This window comes from Palaemon carinicauda, chromosome 22 (genome assembly GCF_036898095.1).
Source record: "Palaemon carinicauda isolate YSFRI2023 chromosome 22, ASM3689809v2, whole genome shotgun sequence".
Lineage (NCBI taxonomy): Eukaryota > Metazoa > Arthropoda > Malacostraca > Decapoda > Palaemonidae > Palaemon > Palaemon carinicauda.
Genome location: NC_090746.1, coordinates 5,797,574 through 5,813,222, shown reverse-complemented (window position 1 = coordinate 5,813,222; position 15,649 = coordinate 5,797,574). Strand labels below are relative to the sequence as shown.

General features: G+C 32.9%; 1 protein-coding gene across 1 annotated transcript in view; it reads right to left on the bottom strand.

Annotated features, from left to right (window-relative positions):
* Positions 1-239: 239 nt before the first annotated feature.
* Positions 240-15,649, bottom strand: part of LOC137616303 (spectrin beta chain-like) — a 39,035-nt gene continuing 23,625 nt past the window's right edge. The window contains exons 19-27 of the mRNA XM_068345948.1: positions 14,801-15,035; positions 13,920-14,096; positions 13,151-13,369; positions 11,369-11,563; positions 8,172-8,324; positions 6,241-6,431; positions 4,209-4,497; positions 2,866-3,048; positions 240-2,027 (exon numbers count right to left, since the gene is read on the bottom strand). Of these exons, the coding sequence (XP_068202049.1) occupies positions 1,278-2,027; positions 2,866-3,048; positions 4,209-4,497; positions 6,241-6,431; positions 8,172-8,324; positions 11,369-11,563; positions 13,151-13,369; positions 13,920-14,096; positions 14,801-15,035 (2,392 nt within the window). The 3' untranslated portion in view covers positions 240-1,277. The remainder of the gene's footprint in view (positions 2,028-2,865; positions 3,049-4,208; positions 4,498-6,240; positions 6,432-8,171; positions 8,325-11,368; positions 11,564-13,150; positions 13,370-13,919; positions 14,097-14,800; positions 15,036-15,649) is intronic.

The following is a 15,649-nucleotide window of genomic DNA, read 5'->3' as shown; positions in this document are numbered from 1 at the left end:
CTTTAAACCTTCTCTGCACGATACTGAATCATTGGCTAATTCTGAGAAACTTGCTAAAGAGGTATGAAATTACACACTTCAAAATACAATAACTTTTATTTTTCTGAAACGGAACAAAAATCATTGAGAAAATTATTTTTGAAGTATATGTATATGTATATATATATATATATATATATATATATATATATATATATATATATATATATATATATATATATATATATATATATATTTGTTTCACATGTATTTGAAAAATTCCAAGAACACAAAATTTTCTCTTATGAACAATAGTATGATAAAGATTTAAACCCCAGGGACAGGAGTAAAAGATTTAAAATGACAAAATTAAAAATAATTAAAGATTTGTTCTTGATATTGTTCAAGAGCATATTTAATGAATCAGTAATACATTTCCCTATTTAATGATAAAATTGAATGCATTTATTCCGGATTATAAAATAAAAAGAAATCAAAGAAGTATCTACATTCACTTTCAGTTTGTCTGAGTTCTCAAAAACTTTCAATCATAAAAACCTATTGTTTAAGTGGTCACCCAATAAAGATAAGATTGGACAGTTATATATTACTACAATTAATGTTTCTAACATACGTGAAAGACGAAAATCAACCAGTCTTACAAAAATGCTAAGATATTTGAAAAAAATATCTATTACAGAATTGTGAAACTCATAAATTGTAGGAACATTCCCAACTAGAGGGGCATTCAGTAGAGCGCAGACCTCCAACGCGGCAGCTTATTACTTGACCTTGCCCTTGACCTTTGACCTTAACATGTACTAATTGGCGTGGATTTTTCATACACTCAAATATGAACCAAGTTTGAAGTCTCTGTGACAAGGATGTCCAAACTTATGGCTGATTACATGAATTGGACATTTTGCTTGACCATGACCTTGACCTTCCAAAATTTAATCATTTCCAGCTTTTTACATATCAGATAATCCCTGCAAGTTTCATTACTCTACGATTAAAATTGTGGTCAGGAAGCTTTTCACAAACATTCACACAAACAAACACACAAACCGGGGTTAAAACATGACCTTCCAACTTCGTTGCCGGAGGTAATAAGAAATTAGAGAAAAATCATTGTGTTTTATAATAGATGCTTGTAACATTATAATTGTGACATCGAGCTGATATCCGCCTTGTAAAGACGCGTAACAGTGAGTATAATCAATTATAGTTTATATATAAACGACCCATTTAGTAATTATCACATCTCTGATGTTAAAATAAATTTCGTTGAGATCACTTCACATGACTTTACAATCCCTTTTATCTTTTTTCTTATTCTTCTTACTCTTCTTCTTCTTCTTCTTGTGTTTTTTCTTTTGACCATCGCCGGAGTTCTCTCCACTACTCGTAGAGGTAAATTTTTTATCGGTGTTGCCGTGGGCCTCAGACACATCCATGAAGCATTCGTTATCATCACTGCTACTATCACTACTCGTAGAACCTCTAGGTGTTCCTAGATTCACCGCCTTCTCGGCCTGTAGGCCACTCTCCTGGCCTGTAGGCCACAGACTGCCATTTTCACCGATTGGATCTTCAAATTTATAACTACCCACCTCGACTTGGCTTGAAATAGCTGGGCAGGTATCGTCTTCTATTGCATCATGGAATTCAGTCTCTGCCACTTCTGTAGACTGACTGGTAACTGGACTGGAATCTTCCTCATGGACATCATGGAATTCTGTTACCACAATCTTAATTGGTTTATGATTCCACGCGTCTGTGGTATCATCGGCGAAGTCCGAAGTTTCATTTTGGCTCTCAAATTCATCTCTTTTCTTTTCTCTTTCATCACCACCACTACTACTACTACTGCTGCTACTGCTGCTTCTTGATCTACGTCTCTGTTTCTCCTTTTCTCTTTGCCTCTCTTCCTCTTCTATCCTTCTGGTTGATTCCTCCATCTTCTGAGCAAGTTCTTTGTCCATTCTTTTCCCTTCTTCCAGCGAAGTGCTTTCCAGTATTTTCTGGGCCTGGAAATTTTCTTCTATCTGTAAAAAGATATATAGATAAATATGATGTTTCAAGAATATTTAGGAGATGTCTATGTAAGGTCTAACACAACTAACTTCAGCAAATAAGATGTATTAAATAATTAACAAACAATATACATTATACAATATACAATATACAATATACATTAAATACCCAATTATTTAATAAAGTAAAACTGACTGTAAAGGATTCTTAGATAAAAGTAATTTCAGATCTTTTACAAATTGTTGGATTATTTCTGTGGTCAATTTTTCCAGAGTTATTGATTCCCTAAAATCCATCATAATTACTGTATCACCTGCAAAACCCCTCAGCAAACAGGTTTGATTCATGTCGCAAATAAGTTGATTTATTTATAGAATACGAGTTATCACCGCTTTAGTTTGTCAGAAGAATCAATATAATTGATTACTTTTTCAAATTAAGTATAGTCAATGGGGAAATGAGAATTTTCAGATGGGTGAATTTGTACAGTAAGGGGCATAATTTTTTTTTTTACAGATTCAGTATTTTACCAAAACACTTTTTTTTTTTTTTTAGATATTAGAAAATATGTCATAATTATAAATAATTATACTGTTTAAAGAATGATCAGCCAACAGGAATAAGTGTAATCAATTTTCAGTACAATTCTTATGGGATCATAAAAACACTTAGTTCTTTTGAATATTGAAAAATCTGTCATATTTCTAAATAATTCCAATGTTTAAAGTATGATCAACCAACGGGAATAAGTATACAAAATGTTCTTTGCAATTTATATAAAATCACATTGAAATAATCACCACACAATCCACAGTAAAGCCCATGAAAGGGTTATAAGTGAATACTTACAGACGTGAGTCTAGTGATATTGCAGAGATTATGACTTCGAGACTCTACTAATGCGAGGAATGCTTCGTGTCTTCGAATGAGGTTTTCAACTTCTTCAACTGACTGTCCAAGATCCTCAGTCCTCAGCATCCGTTCTTCAGACTTCACCCATTCCTCAAACTCCCTCGCATCTCGTAGATAGATCTAGTAAAGAAGAAAAGCCATCAATCATAAAACAGTGTAATGGTTCTGATATTAAAGGGTTAAAGTCTGCTCATGAATGGCAGAGGCCAGGGACAGTGACATTGCCCTATCAAGCTGGAATAAAACTTCTAGAGTATTGTGTAGTATCAAACTTCATGATGGAGAAGGCCTGACTATTAGAGTTAACTGCTTGCCTAGTATTACGAACCGGATGGATATGGACATAGTGGACATTATTCGGAACTAAAACTGGGTAACCTTTATCTAAACAGTATTAGGAATTTGATTTGTGATAAGTGTCACGACTGAGATGGTGTGGGCATGTGGTGAGGATGGATGGTGGGGAGGGAGTGAGGAGGGCTTGGGAAGAATCTGTTAGGGGAAGAAGATCAAGAGGGAGGCAGAGAATTAGATGGTGAGATAAGGTGAAGGTTGATATGGAGAGAAGAGGTTTGATGGAAGAGGATGCATTTGATAGAAGGCATTGGAGAAGGCGCATCAGGCAACCGACCCCTTAATGCACACGGTGGGGAAGAAGAATACAACAAGAGTCAATTAATTTAGATATTATTATGAATAGTTAAACAAATTTTTGAATAATAATGGATGTATAAAAATGAATGTGACCAAACTTACTGATGAAAGTGAGCAAACCAACAGTTTAGTGAATATCAATAATCTTTTTTTATTCTTTACATTACGAGAAATAAAACCTTAAATAATTGTCTGTTGTCTTTATATATTCACCAGTCTGAGAAAACTTCTCCTAAGGTATCTCATGAATTTTAGTAACATTATTTCTAGGATAAGGTCAATGATTATTTCATTTTTGCTATTTCAATGGATTACATTTTTATTTGCGTCCAAAACCACGATTTTTTTTCCAACTGAAAGAACTCAAGAATAGAAGTCTCTCTCTCTCTCTCTCTCTCTCTCTCTCTCTCTCTATTTATGATAAACGATATCGGCGTCAATGACCTTCGATGTCAGGATGCCAGAAAACTTCAAATCAATCTCTCTCTCTCTCTCTCTCTCTCTCTCTCTCTCTCTCTCTCTCTCTCTCTCTCTCTCTCTCTCTCTCATATTAGTATTCATGAATACTTGGAAGGTTATATAGAAATTATAGATACCAAAAAATAATTTGATGGTCAAACACTCACCCTCACGTCTAAGTTACACTTGTAGATGACCAATCTTGCTTTCCAGGTGTTCATCAACAGAAGCCCGCGAGCTTCCAAACTCTTAATTCTGTGTTTTATTTCACGTTTCATGAAATGCTCTTCATTAATCAAAGCCCAGCCGCTCTCTGTGAATTTCTCGAACTGCTCTCTTTGTTGGTCTAGTTCAGTCTTGTATTGGGCGTGACGAGAAAGGACCGACTCTGAGCCTGAGATGTTTCTGGGAAGATCTGGTGACGTCATCTTTGCTAGCATTTCGTACGACCAAGACCTGTCGTGGAAGGAAACAAATTTTAAGAAATTACCAGTCTGGAGTTTCAGCAAACTAAAATCGGCACAGTTTCGGGTTTTAAGGGCCACTCATGAATGGCAGAGGCAAGGGACAGTGACATTGCCCTAGCTAGGAGGACAATGCCCCAGAGACTGATAATATTTATATATATTACCAGCGCCCTAGCTTTCGCTCCACCCAAGCTAGGACCGGGGAAGGCCAAGCAATTGCAGCTGATGACTCAGCAGGTAGACCTATACGCTCCCTCAAACGCCCCATCCATAGCGCGCAAGGATGGATGGGGTTGCAGCGACCAAAGGAACTAACAAGTTTGAGCAGGACTCGAACCCTTGTCTGGCGATCACCAGGCAGGGATGTTTCCAACAGGCCACCGCTACCCATGTAATATCTTTATGAGTCTTTTATCTTTAGTACTGTATAGCAGAAAGTGTGTATGAACAAAAATATTCAGTTACTACTGAAAAAAGGATTTGTTAAACCTGTTCAGAATGGTAATGATTAGGAACTGCTCCTGTTCTAGAGCTATTATTATTATTATTATTATTATTATTATTATTAGCTAAGCTACAACCCTGGTTGGAAAAGCAGGATGCTATACCCCAAGTGGTCCAACAGTGAAAAATAGCCCAGTGAGGAAAGGAAATAAGGAGGTTAATAAACTATATCAGAAGTAATGAACAATTAAAATGAAATATTTCAAGAACAGTATCAACAATAAAACCTACATTTCTATTATATTTACGTCAGCCTGTTCAACATAAAAACATTTGTTGTAAGTTTGAACTTTTGAAGTCCTACCGATACAACTACCCGATTAGGAAGCCCATTCCACAACATGGTCACAGCTGGAATAAAACTTCTAGAATACTGTATAGTATTGAGCCTCATGATGGAAAAGGCAAGACTCTTATGATCAACTGCATACCTATCGTCACTTTCTTTTAAATAGGCGCATTTGCACCGACTCGCAGCGGTGCCCTTTTAGCTCGGATGATTTCCTGATCGCCGATTGGTTAGAATTATCGTGTCCAACCAATGAGCGATCAGGAAACTTTTCCGAGCTAAAAGCGCACCGCTGCGAATTGGTGCAAATCTGGCTCGCTAAAAAAAAAAAAAATGACTAGTATTACGAACAGGATGTTATTGTCCGGGAAGATCTGAATGTAAAGGATGGTTAGATATTTTCCTAGTACTGTATAGCGGAAAGTGTGTCTGGGCTAATGTATTCCGTTGCTACTGAAAAAAATTGATTTGTTAAACCTATACAGAATGGTAATGAAGAGAAACTGTACCTGTTCTGGTTCTATAGGAGGGAGTTTTTATTTCTGATTCATATAGAGAGTATATACTCCTATATACAGTTTTCAATTAATCATTGCATTGATATTTTCTTATTTCTTAGACGTACATTCATTCACTGTTCTGGTTCTATAGGAGATAATTTTCATTTCTGATTTGTGTAGAGAGTATATAGTCATATATACAGTCACAATTAATCATCCAATTGTTATTTTCTTATTTCTTAGACGTACATTCATTCACTGTTCTGGTTTTATAGGAGGGAGTTTTTATTTCTGATTGATATAGAGAGTATATACTCCTATATACAGTTTTCAATTAATTCATTGATATCTTATTTCTTAGAAGTACATTAATTGACTGCTGCTAAAGAAACCTGAAAATCTATGCTATAACGAAAACCACCTGACTAAGCATTCTTACATTAGTTCTTCATACTGATCAAAGAAGTCCTTTATTCGTTCTGCAAGGTGCAGGTTTCTTCGACGGCCTTCAGATTTCTTGAGGAACGCGGCAAACGCTTCGTTCATTTTGGAGAGCTTCGATGATATATGGATTTTGGCCTGTGGTTGTGTATCTTTGAGGACTCTCCCTTCATGTTCCATTTGTTTAACCTGAAGAGAAATAGAAATTATAAAGGGTTGAAATAAACCTCTATGTAAAATCTACAAACCAACGGTTACTTCTAGTTCTGGTGAAATGAATTTGCAAAGAAAAGACTATATTGACTTTTTAGGATAGTGCATGCGCGACCATTGTTGGACACACTTAGAACATAAAGTTAAAAAACAGATTTTTAAATACATAATTACCTACGCCAAGGAGATTGTTTTCGAGTCGGGTTATCTATATATTTATTTATTTGTTTGTCAGTATGTCTGTGGACAGGATTACGTCAAAACTACCCAACAAATTTTAACGGAAAACTCACCATATATAGACCTTAGGTCATGGATGACCCCAATTAAATTTTAGAGAATCCGGATTTGCATTTTCACAATTTTGTTGACTACGTCAAAACAACTCGACGGATTTCGACGAAATTTCCACCACAAATAGATATTAAGTTATGGGTGACCCCATTAAATATTGGAGATGATCCGAATCCAGATTGTAGATCGGGATTTACTGTACATTTTAAAGATAACTTCAAAACAAACTTGATGAATTTTGACGAAATTTCCACCACAGATAAATCTTAAGCCACGGTCGATTCCTTTAACTTTTGGTGATGATCCGGTTCCTGATCCGGATTTTAGATCCGGATTTGCATTTTTTTATATCAACATCATCCTTTGGCGGTGGTCCGAAATCTGTGAATGCTTTTATTATTATTATTATTATTATTATTATTATTATTATTATCATTATTATTATCATTATTATTATTATTATTATAGATCTTACTAAGGTCATAGACGACTCCCTTAACCTTTGGCGGAGGTCAGAAATCTCTGATTGCCCTTGATAACATTGCATTTATTCATATTTAGATTTATACTTAATTATTTTCTACGTATAGGTAATTATGTTATTAGAGATTATGTATCTAGTCATTAACCAATTCCCATGCCTGGTTGGTTCGTTCGTTCGTTTTACAAGACATGGGCTCTTGCACCGAGATATTACGTTAAAGTCAGGCTATGCCTGGTATTAAAGAACTAGGATTTAGTTAGTATGTACAGTCAAGCGTGATGTTAAAATTAAAATATAATAGGTATTAATATGATAATAATTAATGATTGGTATAATAAGAATAATGATTAATGTTATAAGTATTCTGTAGCTAGAAAGTCCTTATGAAAAGATAGAAAACATTATATATACATCTACCTACGAATGATTTTCTCAAAAATATTTTTTTACAAAATAAAGATGTAGTACTGCTGATCATTCTCTCTCTCTCTCTCTCTCTCTCTCTCTCTCTCTCTCTCTCTCTCTCTCTCTCTCTCTCTCTCTCTCTCTCTCTCTCTCTCTCTCTCTCTCAGTATATATATATATATATATATATATATATATATATATATATATATATATACTTATATATATATACGTATATATATATATATATATATATATATATATATATATACGGTATATATATATATATATATATATATATATATATATATATATACACACACACATATGGCTGCGGATTATGAAGTGTGAAGTAAGAAATGATGAAGGGGGAAGTATTGATTTAAAACCTCAAGATAGACACAACTGGCGAAATCTAACTGAGGCCCTTTGTGTCAATATTCGTGGGAGGAGATGATGAACATGATGATAACGATGATGATGATATATGTATATACAGTATATAAATATTATTATCTTAAAATCATAATCACCTCCTTTTCAATGTCAGCATTCTGTTCCTCAAATATCTTGTGTCGTCTTAACAAGTCCTGTATGGTTTGCAAATTGTGATTCATGTCATCATCAGAAACATAAGCCCTTAAGTAATTCTCAGCATCCTTTTTGTGAATATCAAGCAGAAAAACCTGTCGAAATATAAAAAAAATCAGTCAAGAGGTTTAAATGTCACTCATGAATGGCAGGAGTAAGGGACGGGACAATGGACCAGGGACGGCCAGGTAGTGGCTGTTGATGACTCGGCAGGTAGACCCCGCATTTCGCAAATTGCAGACGCTACTAGAAACTATTGACATTGAGCAGATCTAGAACCTGCGTCCAACAGATTGCCAGGCATTGGCTTTTCCAATAGGCTATACACAACAGGTTACCATATATATATATATATATATATATATATATATATATACATATATATATATATATACATATATATATATATATATATATATATATATATAAATATATATGTATACATATAAATATATATATATATATATATATATATATATATATATATATATATATATATATATATATATTTATATGTATCTATAGAAACAATGAGCAATGTAAAAGCAAAATGCATTTGCATTTAATTATACTTTTCTCCATAGACCTAATGATGCATTTTTATATGTCTACCAGTTCCTGGGACTAAAGACGTGCATTAGTTAAATATTATGGTTAAGATAAGTAAATGAATAGATCGTTCATACGTAGAATTAATTTCATGAATTACGTAGATTAATCAGAGGTATTTGCTTGAAATATATAGTTACAAAATCATTATAAAATCAAGAGTTCAAGGGAATTATTATTATTATTATTACTATCCAAGCTACAACCCTAGTTGGAAAAGCAAGATGCTATAAGCCCAGGGGCTCCAACAGGGAAAAATAGCCCAGTGAGGAAAGGAAATAAGGAAATAAATAAATGAAGAGAACAAATTAACAATAAATCATTCTAAAACAAGTAACAACGTCAAAACAGACATGTCATATATAAACTATTAACAACATCAAAAACAAATATGTCATAACTAAACTATAAAAAGACTCATGTCCGCCTGGTCAACAAAAAAGCATTTGCTCCAACTTTGAACTTTTGAAGTTCTACTGATTCAACCACCCGATTAGGAAGATCATTCCACAACTTGGTAACAGCTGGAATAAAACTTCTAGAATACTGCGTAGTATTGAGTCTCGTGATGAAGAAGGCCTGGCTATTAGAATTAACTGCCTGCCTAGTATTACGAACAGGATAGAATTGTCCAGGGAGATCTGAATGTAAAGGATGGTCAGAGTTATGAAAAATCTTATGCAACATGCATAATGAACTAATTGAACGACGGTGCCAGAGATTAATATCTAGATCAGGAATAAGAAATTTAATCGACCGTAAGTTTCTGTCCAACAAATTAAGATGAGAATCAGCAGCTGAAGACCAGACAGGAGAACAATACTCAAAACAAGGTAGAATGAAAGAATTAAAACACTTCTTCAGAATAGATTGATCACCGAAAATCTTGAAAGACTTTCTCAATAAGCCTATTTTTTGTGCAATTGAAGAAGACACAGACCTTATATGTTTCTCAAAAGTAAATTTACTGTCGAGAATCACACCTAAAATTTTGAAAGAGTCATACATATTTAAAGAAACATTATCAATACTGAGATCCGGATGTTGAGGAGCCACCGTCCTTGACCTACTTACAATCATACTTTGAGTTTTGTTAGGATTCAACTTCATACCCCATAATTTGCACCATGCACTAATTCTAGCTAAATCTCTATTAAGGGATTCACCAACCCTAGATCTACATTCAGGGGATGGAATTGATGCAAAGAGAGTAGCATCATCTGCATATGCAACAAGCTTGTTTTCAAGGCCAAACCACATGTCATGTGTATATAGTATGAAAAGTAATGGGCCAAGAACACTACCCTGTGGAACACCGGATATCACATTCCTATAATCACTATGGTGCCCATCAACAACAACTCTTTGAGATCTATTACTTAAAAAATCAATAATAATGCTAAGAAACGACCCACCCACTCCCAACTGTTTCAGTTTGAAAACAAGGGCCTCATGATTAACACGGTCAAAGGCAGCACTAAAATCAAGGCCAATCATACGAACTTCCCGACCACAATCAAGGGATTTCTGTACAGCATTGGAGATTGTAAAAAGGAAAAGTTTTCATTGTTATAAGTATGAATAAATAATTTGTTCACTAACTCATATATTTTGTTAAAAATGGGTTATAGCTACCAAAAATATAAGAACAGATGATAATCAATAAGTGAATTAATATAAAACTTATAAATAATCATATATAGCATACGTGTTTGACAGTATCTCGTCAAAATTTATTATTATTATTATTATTATTATTATTATTATTATTATTATTATTATTATTATTATTATTATTATTATTACAAACTAAGCTACAACCTTATTTGGAAAAGCTGGATGCTTTAAGCCAAGAGAAGTGATGAATAATTAAACTAAAAAGTTTTAAGAACAGTAACAATTTTAAAATGATTTTTCATGTATGAACTATAAAAACTTCTTAAAAAGTGAAGAGAAATAAGATAGAATAGTACGCCAGAGTGTACCCTCAAGCAAAAGAAATCTACCATATTGTTGAGCTACATCATGAAAGTTACTATCTTTCTCAAGGTATTTCTCAAAGCATTCTTAGAAGGACACTCCAAAATCAAACCATTGTTCTTTAATCTTGGGTAGTGCCATAGCCTCTGTACCATGGTCTTCCACTGGCCTTGGTTAGATTTGTCTTGCTTGAGGATACAATCGGGCACACTATTTTATCTAAATTTTCTTCGTCTTCTTTTGTTAAAGTTTTTGTAGTTTATATAGGAAATATTTATTTTAATGTTACTGTTCTTAAGATATTTTATTTTTCCTTGTTTCCTTTCCTCACTGGGCTATTTTCCGTGTTGGATCCCCAGGGCTTATAGCATCCTGCTTTTCCATCTAGGGTTATAGCTTAGGAAGTAATAATAATAATAATAATAATAATAATAATAATAATAATAATAATAATAATAATAATAATAATAATAATAATGATTATAATAATAGTTAGCAATATGTCATCAAAACTTTCTTAGCATCCTTCAAGGATGATCTACACACGTACCTTAATCCTGATCTTGGCCAGGATTCTCTTTATCTTGGCATCAAAGTCAATGATATCCTTCACACTCTCCAGTCCACGAACTTGATTGTCCAATTTTTTAAACAGGTCAGTCCATTCTTTTGAAAGACCTTTAATTTCGTTCTTGATCTCTTCTGATAGTGGTTTGTCATTATTAACAGTGTCACTGTCGCTGGACTGAAAGATAGAGATTTTATTGTACTTGTGTTGATGGATAATTGAATAATTAACGAATAGTATTAGTGCATCAGCGTAACTGATAAGAAAACGCTATATTCTCTATCAATGTTTTACATTTTTTCAAACTGAATATATGACACTGAAAACAGAATATAGTAGAAATTAATTAAATGAATGAAGCAATAGCTTAAATGATAAGAAAACACTATATTCTCTATCAATGTCTTTTGTTTGATTTAATATTATTTGAAACTGAATGTATGACGCTGAAAACAGAATAGAGTAGAAATTAATTAAATGACTGAACGAATATCTTAACTGATAAGAAAACACCATATTCTCTATCAATGTCTTCCGTTTAATTTAATTTTGTATATACTTTGAAACTAAATATGTGACACAGATAACAGAATATATTAGAAATTAATTCAATGAATAAACGAATAGCTTAATTGACAAGAAAACACTATATTCTCTCTCAATGTCTTTCGTTTGATATAATTTGAAACTGAATATATGACACTGAAAACAGAATATAGTATAAATTAATTAAATGAATGAACTAATAGCTTAACAGATAAGAAAACACCATATTCTCTAGCAATATCTTTCGTTTGATTTAATTTTTTATATAATTTGAAACTGAATATGTGACACTGAAAACAGAATATAGCAGAAATTAATTAAATGAATGAACGAATAGATTAACTGCTAAGAAAATAACAGCTATCAATATCTTTCATTCAATTTAATTTTTTATATTATTTGAAACTGGATATATGACACTGAAAACAGAATATAGTGAAAATTTATATATTCTTGACAAAATTCATAAAATAATGCATAACAAATCATAACATAACCTGGATTGCAAGAATGAGCACCAAATCTAATTATAAGTACATACAGTAGGTGCCATCAAATTGGAAAATATTAAAGATACCAGTAGTTATGTAACTGTAAACCTTTATTATGTTTACTTTTCTTCTTCTTTTCACACCATTATCTCTACGTTAAGGGGTCGGTTGCCTGATGCGCCCTCTCCAATACCTTCCATCAAAGGCATCCTCTTCCACCAAAACCCCTCTCTCCATATCATCCTTCACCTTAACTCGCCATTTAATTCTCCCTTTTTATCTTCTTCTTCTCCACCGTTATTCCTACATTAAAGGGTCGGTTGCCTGATGCGCCCTCTCTAATGCCTTCTTTCAAAGGCCTCCTCTTCCACCTAACCTCTTTTTTCTATATCATCCTTCACCTTATCTCGCCATCTAATTCTGTGCTTCCCTCTTGATCTTCTCCCCCTAGCAGATTCCTCCTAATCTCTCCTCACTCCCTCCCCACCATCCATCCTCAACACATGACCACACCATCTCAGTCGTGACACTCTTATCATCTCTGTAATCTTTACTACGCCTGCCATTCTTCTTATTTCATCATTTTCCATAATCCACCTTAGCATTCTCATTTCTATTCTCTCAAGCTTGGCTTCGTCTTTTCGTCTTAAAGCCAAAGTTTTATTAATTATATTATACTTTATTATATAATTCACTCGCTCTCCGACTAAGTAAAACGTAAACTTACATCCGAACTTGATTCACTTTCAGAATGACTGTTACTGTCCTCCACTATCAATCGACCACTTTCAATAACCTTGCTAACGTCCTCCTTGCGGGACTCAATCTCAGCCTTGAGTTGTTCCTTGTCGACTTTGAGCATGATCGCTTCTTCAACGCTGCGAGGTTCGTCCTTATCTTTGATCGTTGCTTGTAAGACATGCGTCCAGCCACGAAGATTTTGAGACTGTCAAAAAGTTGTTAAGCATATTCATTGCTGGCTATAAATAGAATGGCTTAAATTCATTGCATAAAGTTTATATATTTCTCACGAACTTAATATAAAATGCCCATTGCTTCTAAATCACTAATAATAGAATAGTATAGTTATTTTTTCATGTACAGCAAAATCATTTGCTGAGTATTGACTACAAAGAAAATGGCTAAAATTAATTGCATACACAGTTAGGAAAAACCATAATTTTAATCGGAAATTCTCCGTAAAAATATACTGTTCTTAGCCGCATTTCAGTAAAAAACAGGCGACCGTAATTTTAACCCTATTTTGTTGTTTTCTTATACGGGTTGGTGACCGAAATATCAGTCATTTACGTCAACATATCAGTTTTTAAAACGGTAAATACCTGGCAACATTTATTCCAGGATATTTTTTTTTTATTGCTGCTGCAAATTTTTAATAGTGTGCTATACATCGCCCTTTGCTTCTAAATCACTAATAATAGAATAATATTGTTACTTTTTCATGCACAGCAAAAATCTTCTGTGTTGATACTCACTTGAAGTAAAAGTGTGCACCTGTCAGCGGCCAGCGCTAATTGCTCCTTCCGCTTTGCAATTTTCTTGTGCAGAATGTTCCATCTCTCCGTGACCCGATTCTCTTCTTCAACAATTTCCTTTATGTTCTCACTTCCTTGATAAGTTTCTTGTAACCTGGTTGATGTTTTGACGACGCCCTAAAGTAAGACCATATTTTGGATAGGTTAGAAAAAAAAAACAGTGATATATATATATATATATATTATATATATATATATATATATATATATATATATATATGTATTTATATGTATACACATATATATATATATATATATATATATATATATATACATATATGTACATATATACACACTGCACTGTATGTATATATATATATATATATATATATATATATATATATATACATTATATATATATATATATATATATATATACTGTATATATATACATATATATATATATATATATATATATATATATATATATATATATATATATATATATATATATACATACATACTACATACACATACATTACTAATGACTCTAAAGTATACAAAATATCAATATAGCTTCATGTCTAGATTAGTGATCATGTACTTCGTTAAAAGACCTCTTTAATAATCCTTATGTAAAAACAGGGCATGAAAGGTAGGAATAGAGTGTGAAAATGTAGCGACTAGCATAAGATCTGTAGGCAAAACCAATTGAACATTTTAAGTATCATAATTTATACTAATTTATAGTAATTCTTCTTCTATTGTCGTGATTTTCGTTCCCATTTGTATGGGGTAAGAACGATTACAATACCTTCTTTTTGAAGGACTTTGCTTTGACTTTGAGGTAGACTCTACAGCAATTTAGAAATATAACTCACCTCTAACTGAGCTCCAAGAATAATGAGATCTTTCTCTAAGAGACTAAGTTTTAACTGTTGAGCCTTGATTGTAGGCAAGTCGTAATTCATCTCCTTACTGACAATCACTGTCTCCTTTTCATCAATCAGGAGAAGCAAATCCTCAGCATCTCGGCGGAACAGATGCATCTCGCCGGCTTCTTTGAGCTTCCGGGCGGTGATCTCGATAGAGCGCAAGAGATTGTCCCAATCTCTCCTAAAGGATACAAAGATAGAAGTAGATAGAATAATATTATTATCTGTAGTTAATTCAGGCATTTCATTTCGAGGAAAACATTGGAATATTTATATTATATGACTTTTTATTCTTTATTATCAAATGAATATCTTGCTGATTTTCTCTGACTGCGATAGAGTGGGGATGAAATAATCATCAAATGAAATGTGACTATTAACTTGAATATGAAATTTATATTTTTGGGACAAACTCAGAATAAACATGCATACATTTATGTATATGTACATATGCATGAACACACACACACACACACATATATATATATATTTATATATATATATATATATATATATATATATATATATATATATATATATACTGTATATGATAGATAGATATATTTCTAAATAGATAGACAGGCGTGTGTAAAACTCACATAAAACTAAATATAAATCCTGATCTGTTTCATTTTGCTAATTTTTGATACATTTTTTTGAAGATATCCTGAAAATATACAAGACAGTATTTTTTATTTCACATATGCGTTTATATATATGTGTGATATGTATATACACACACACACATATATATATATATATATAGATAGATAGATAGATAGATATGTATATATA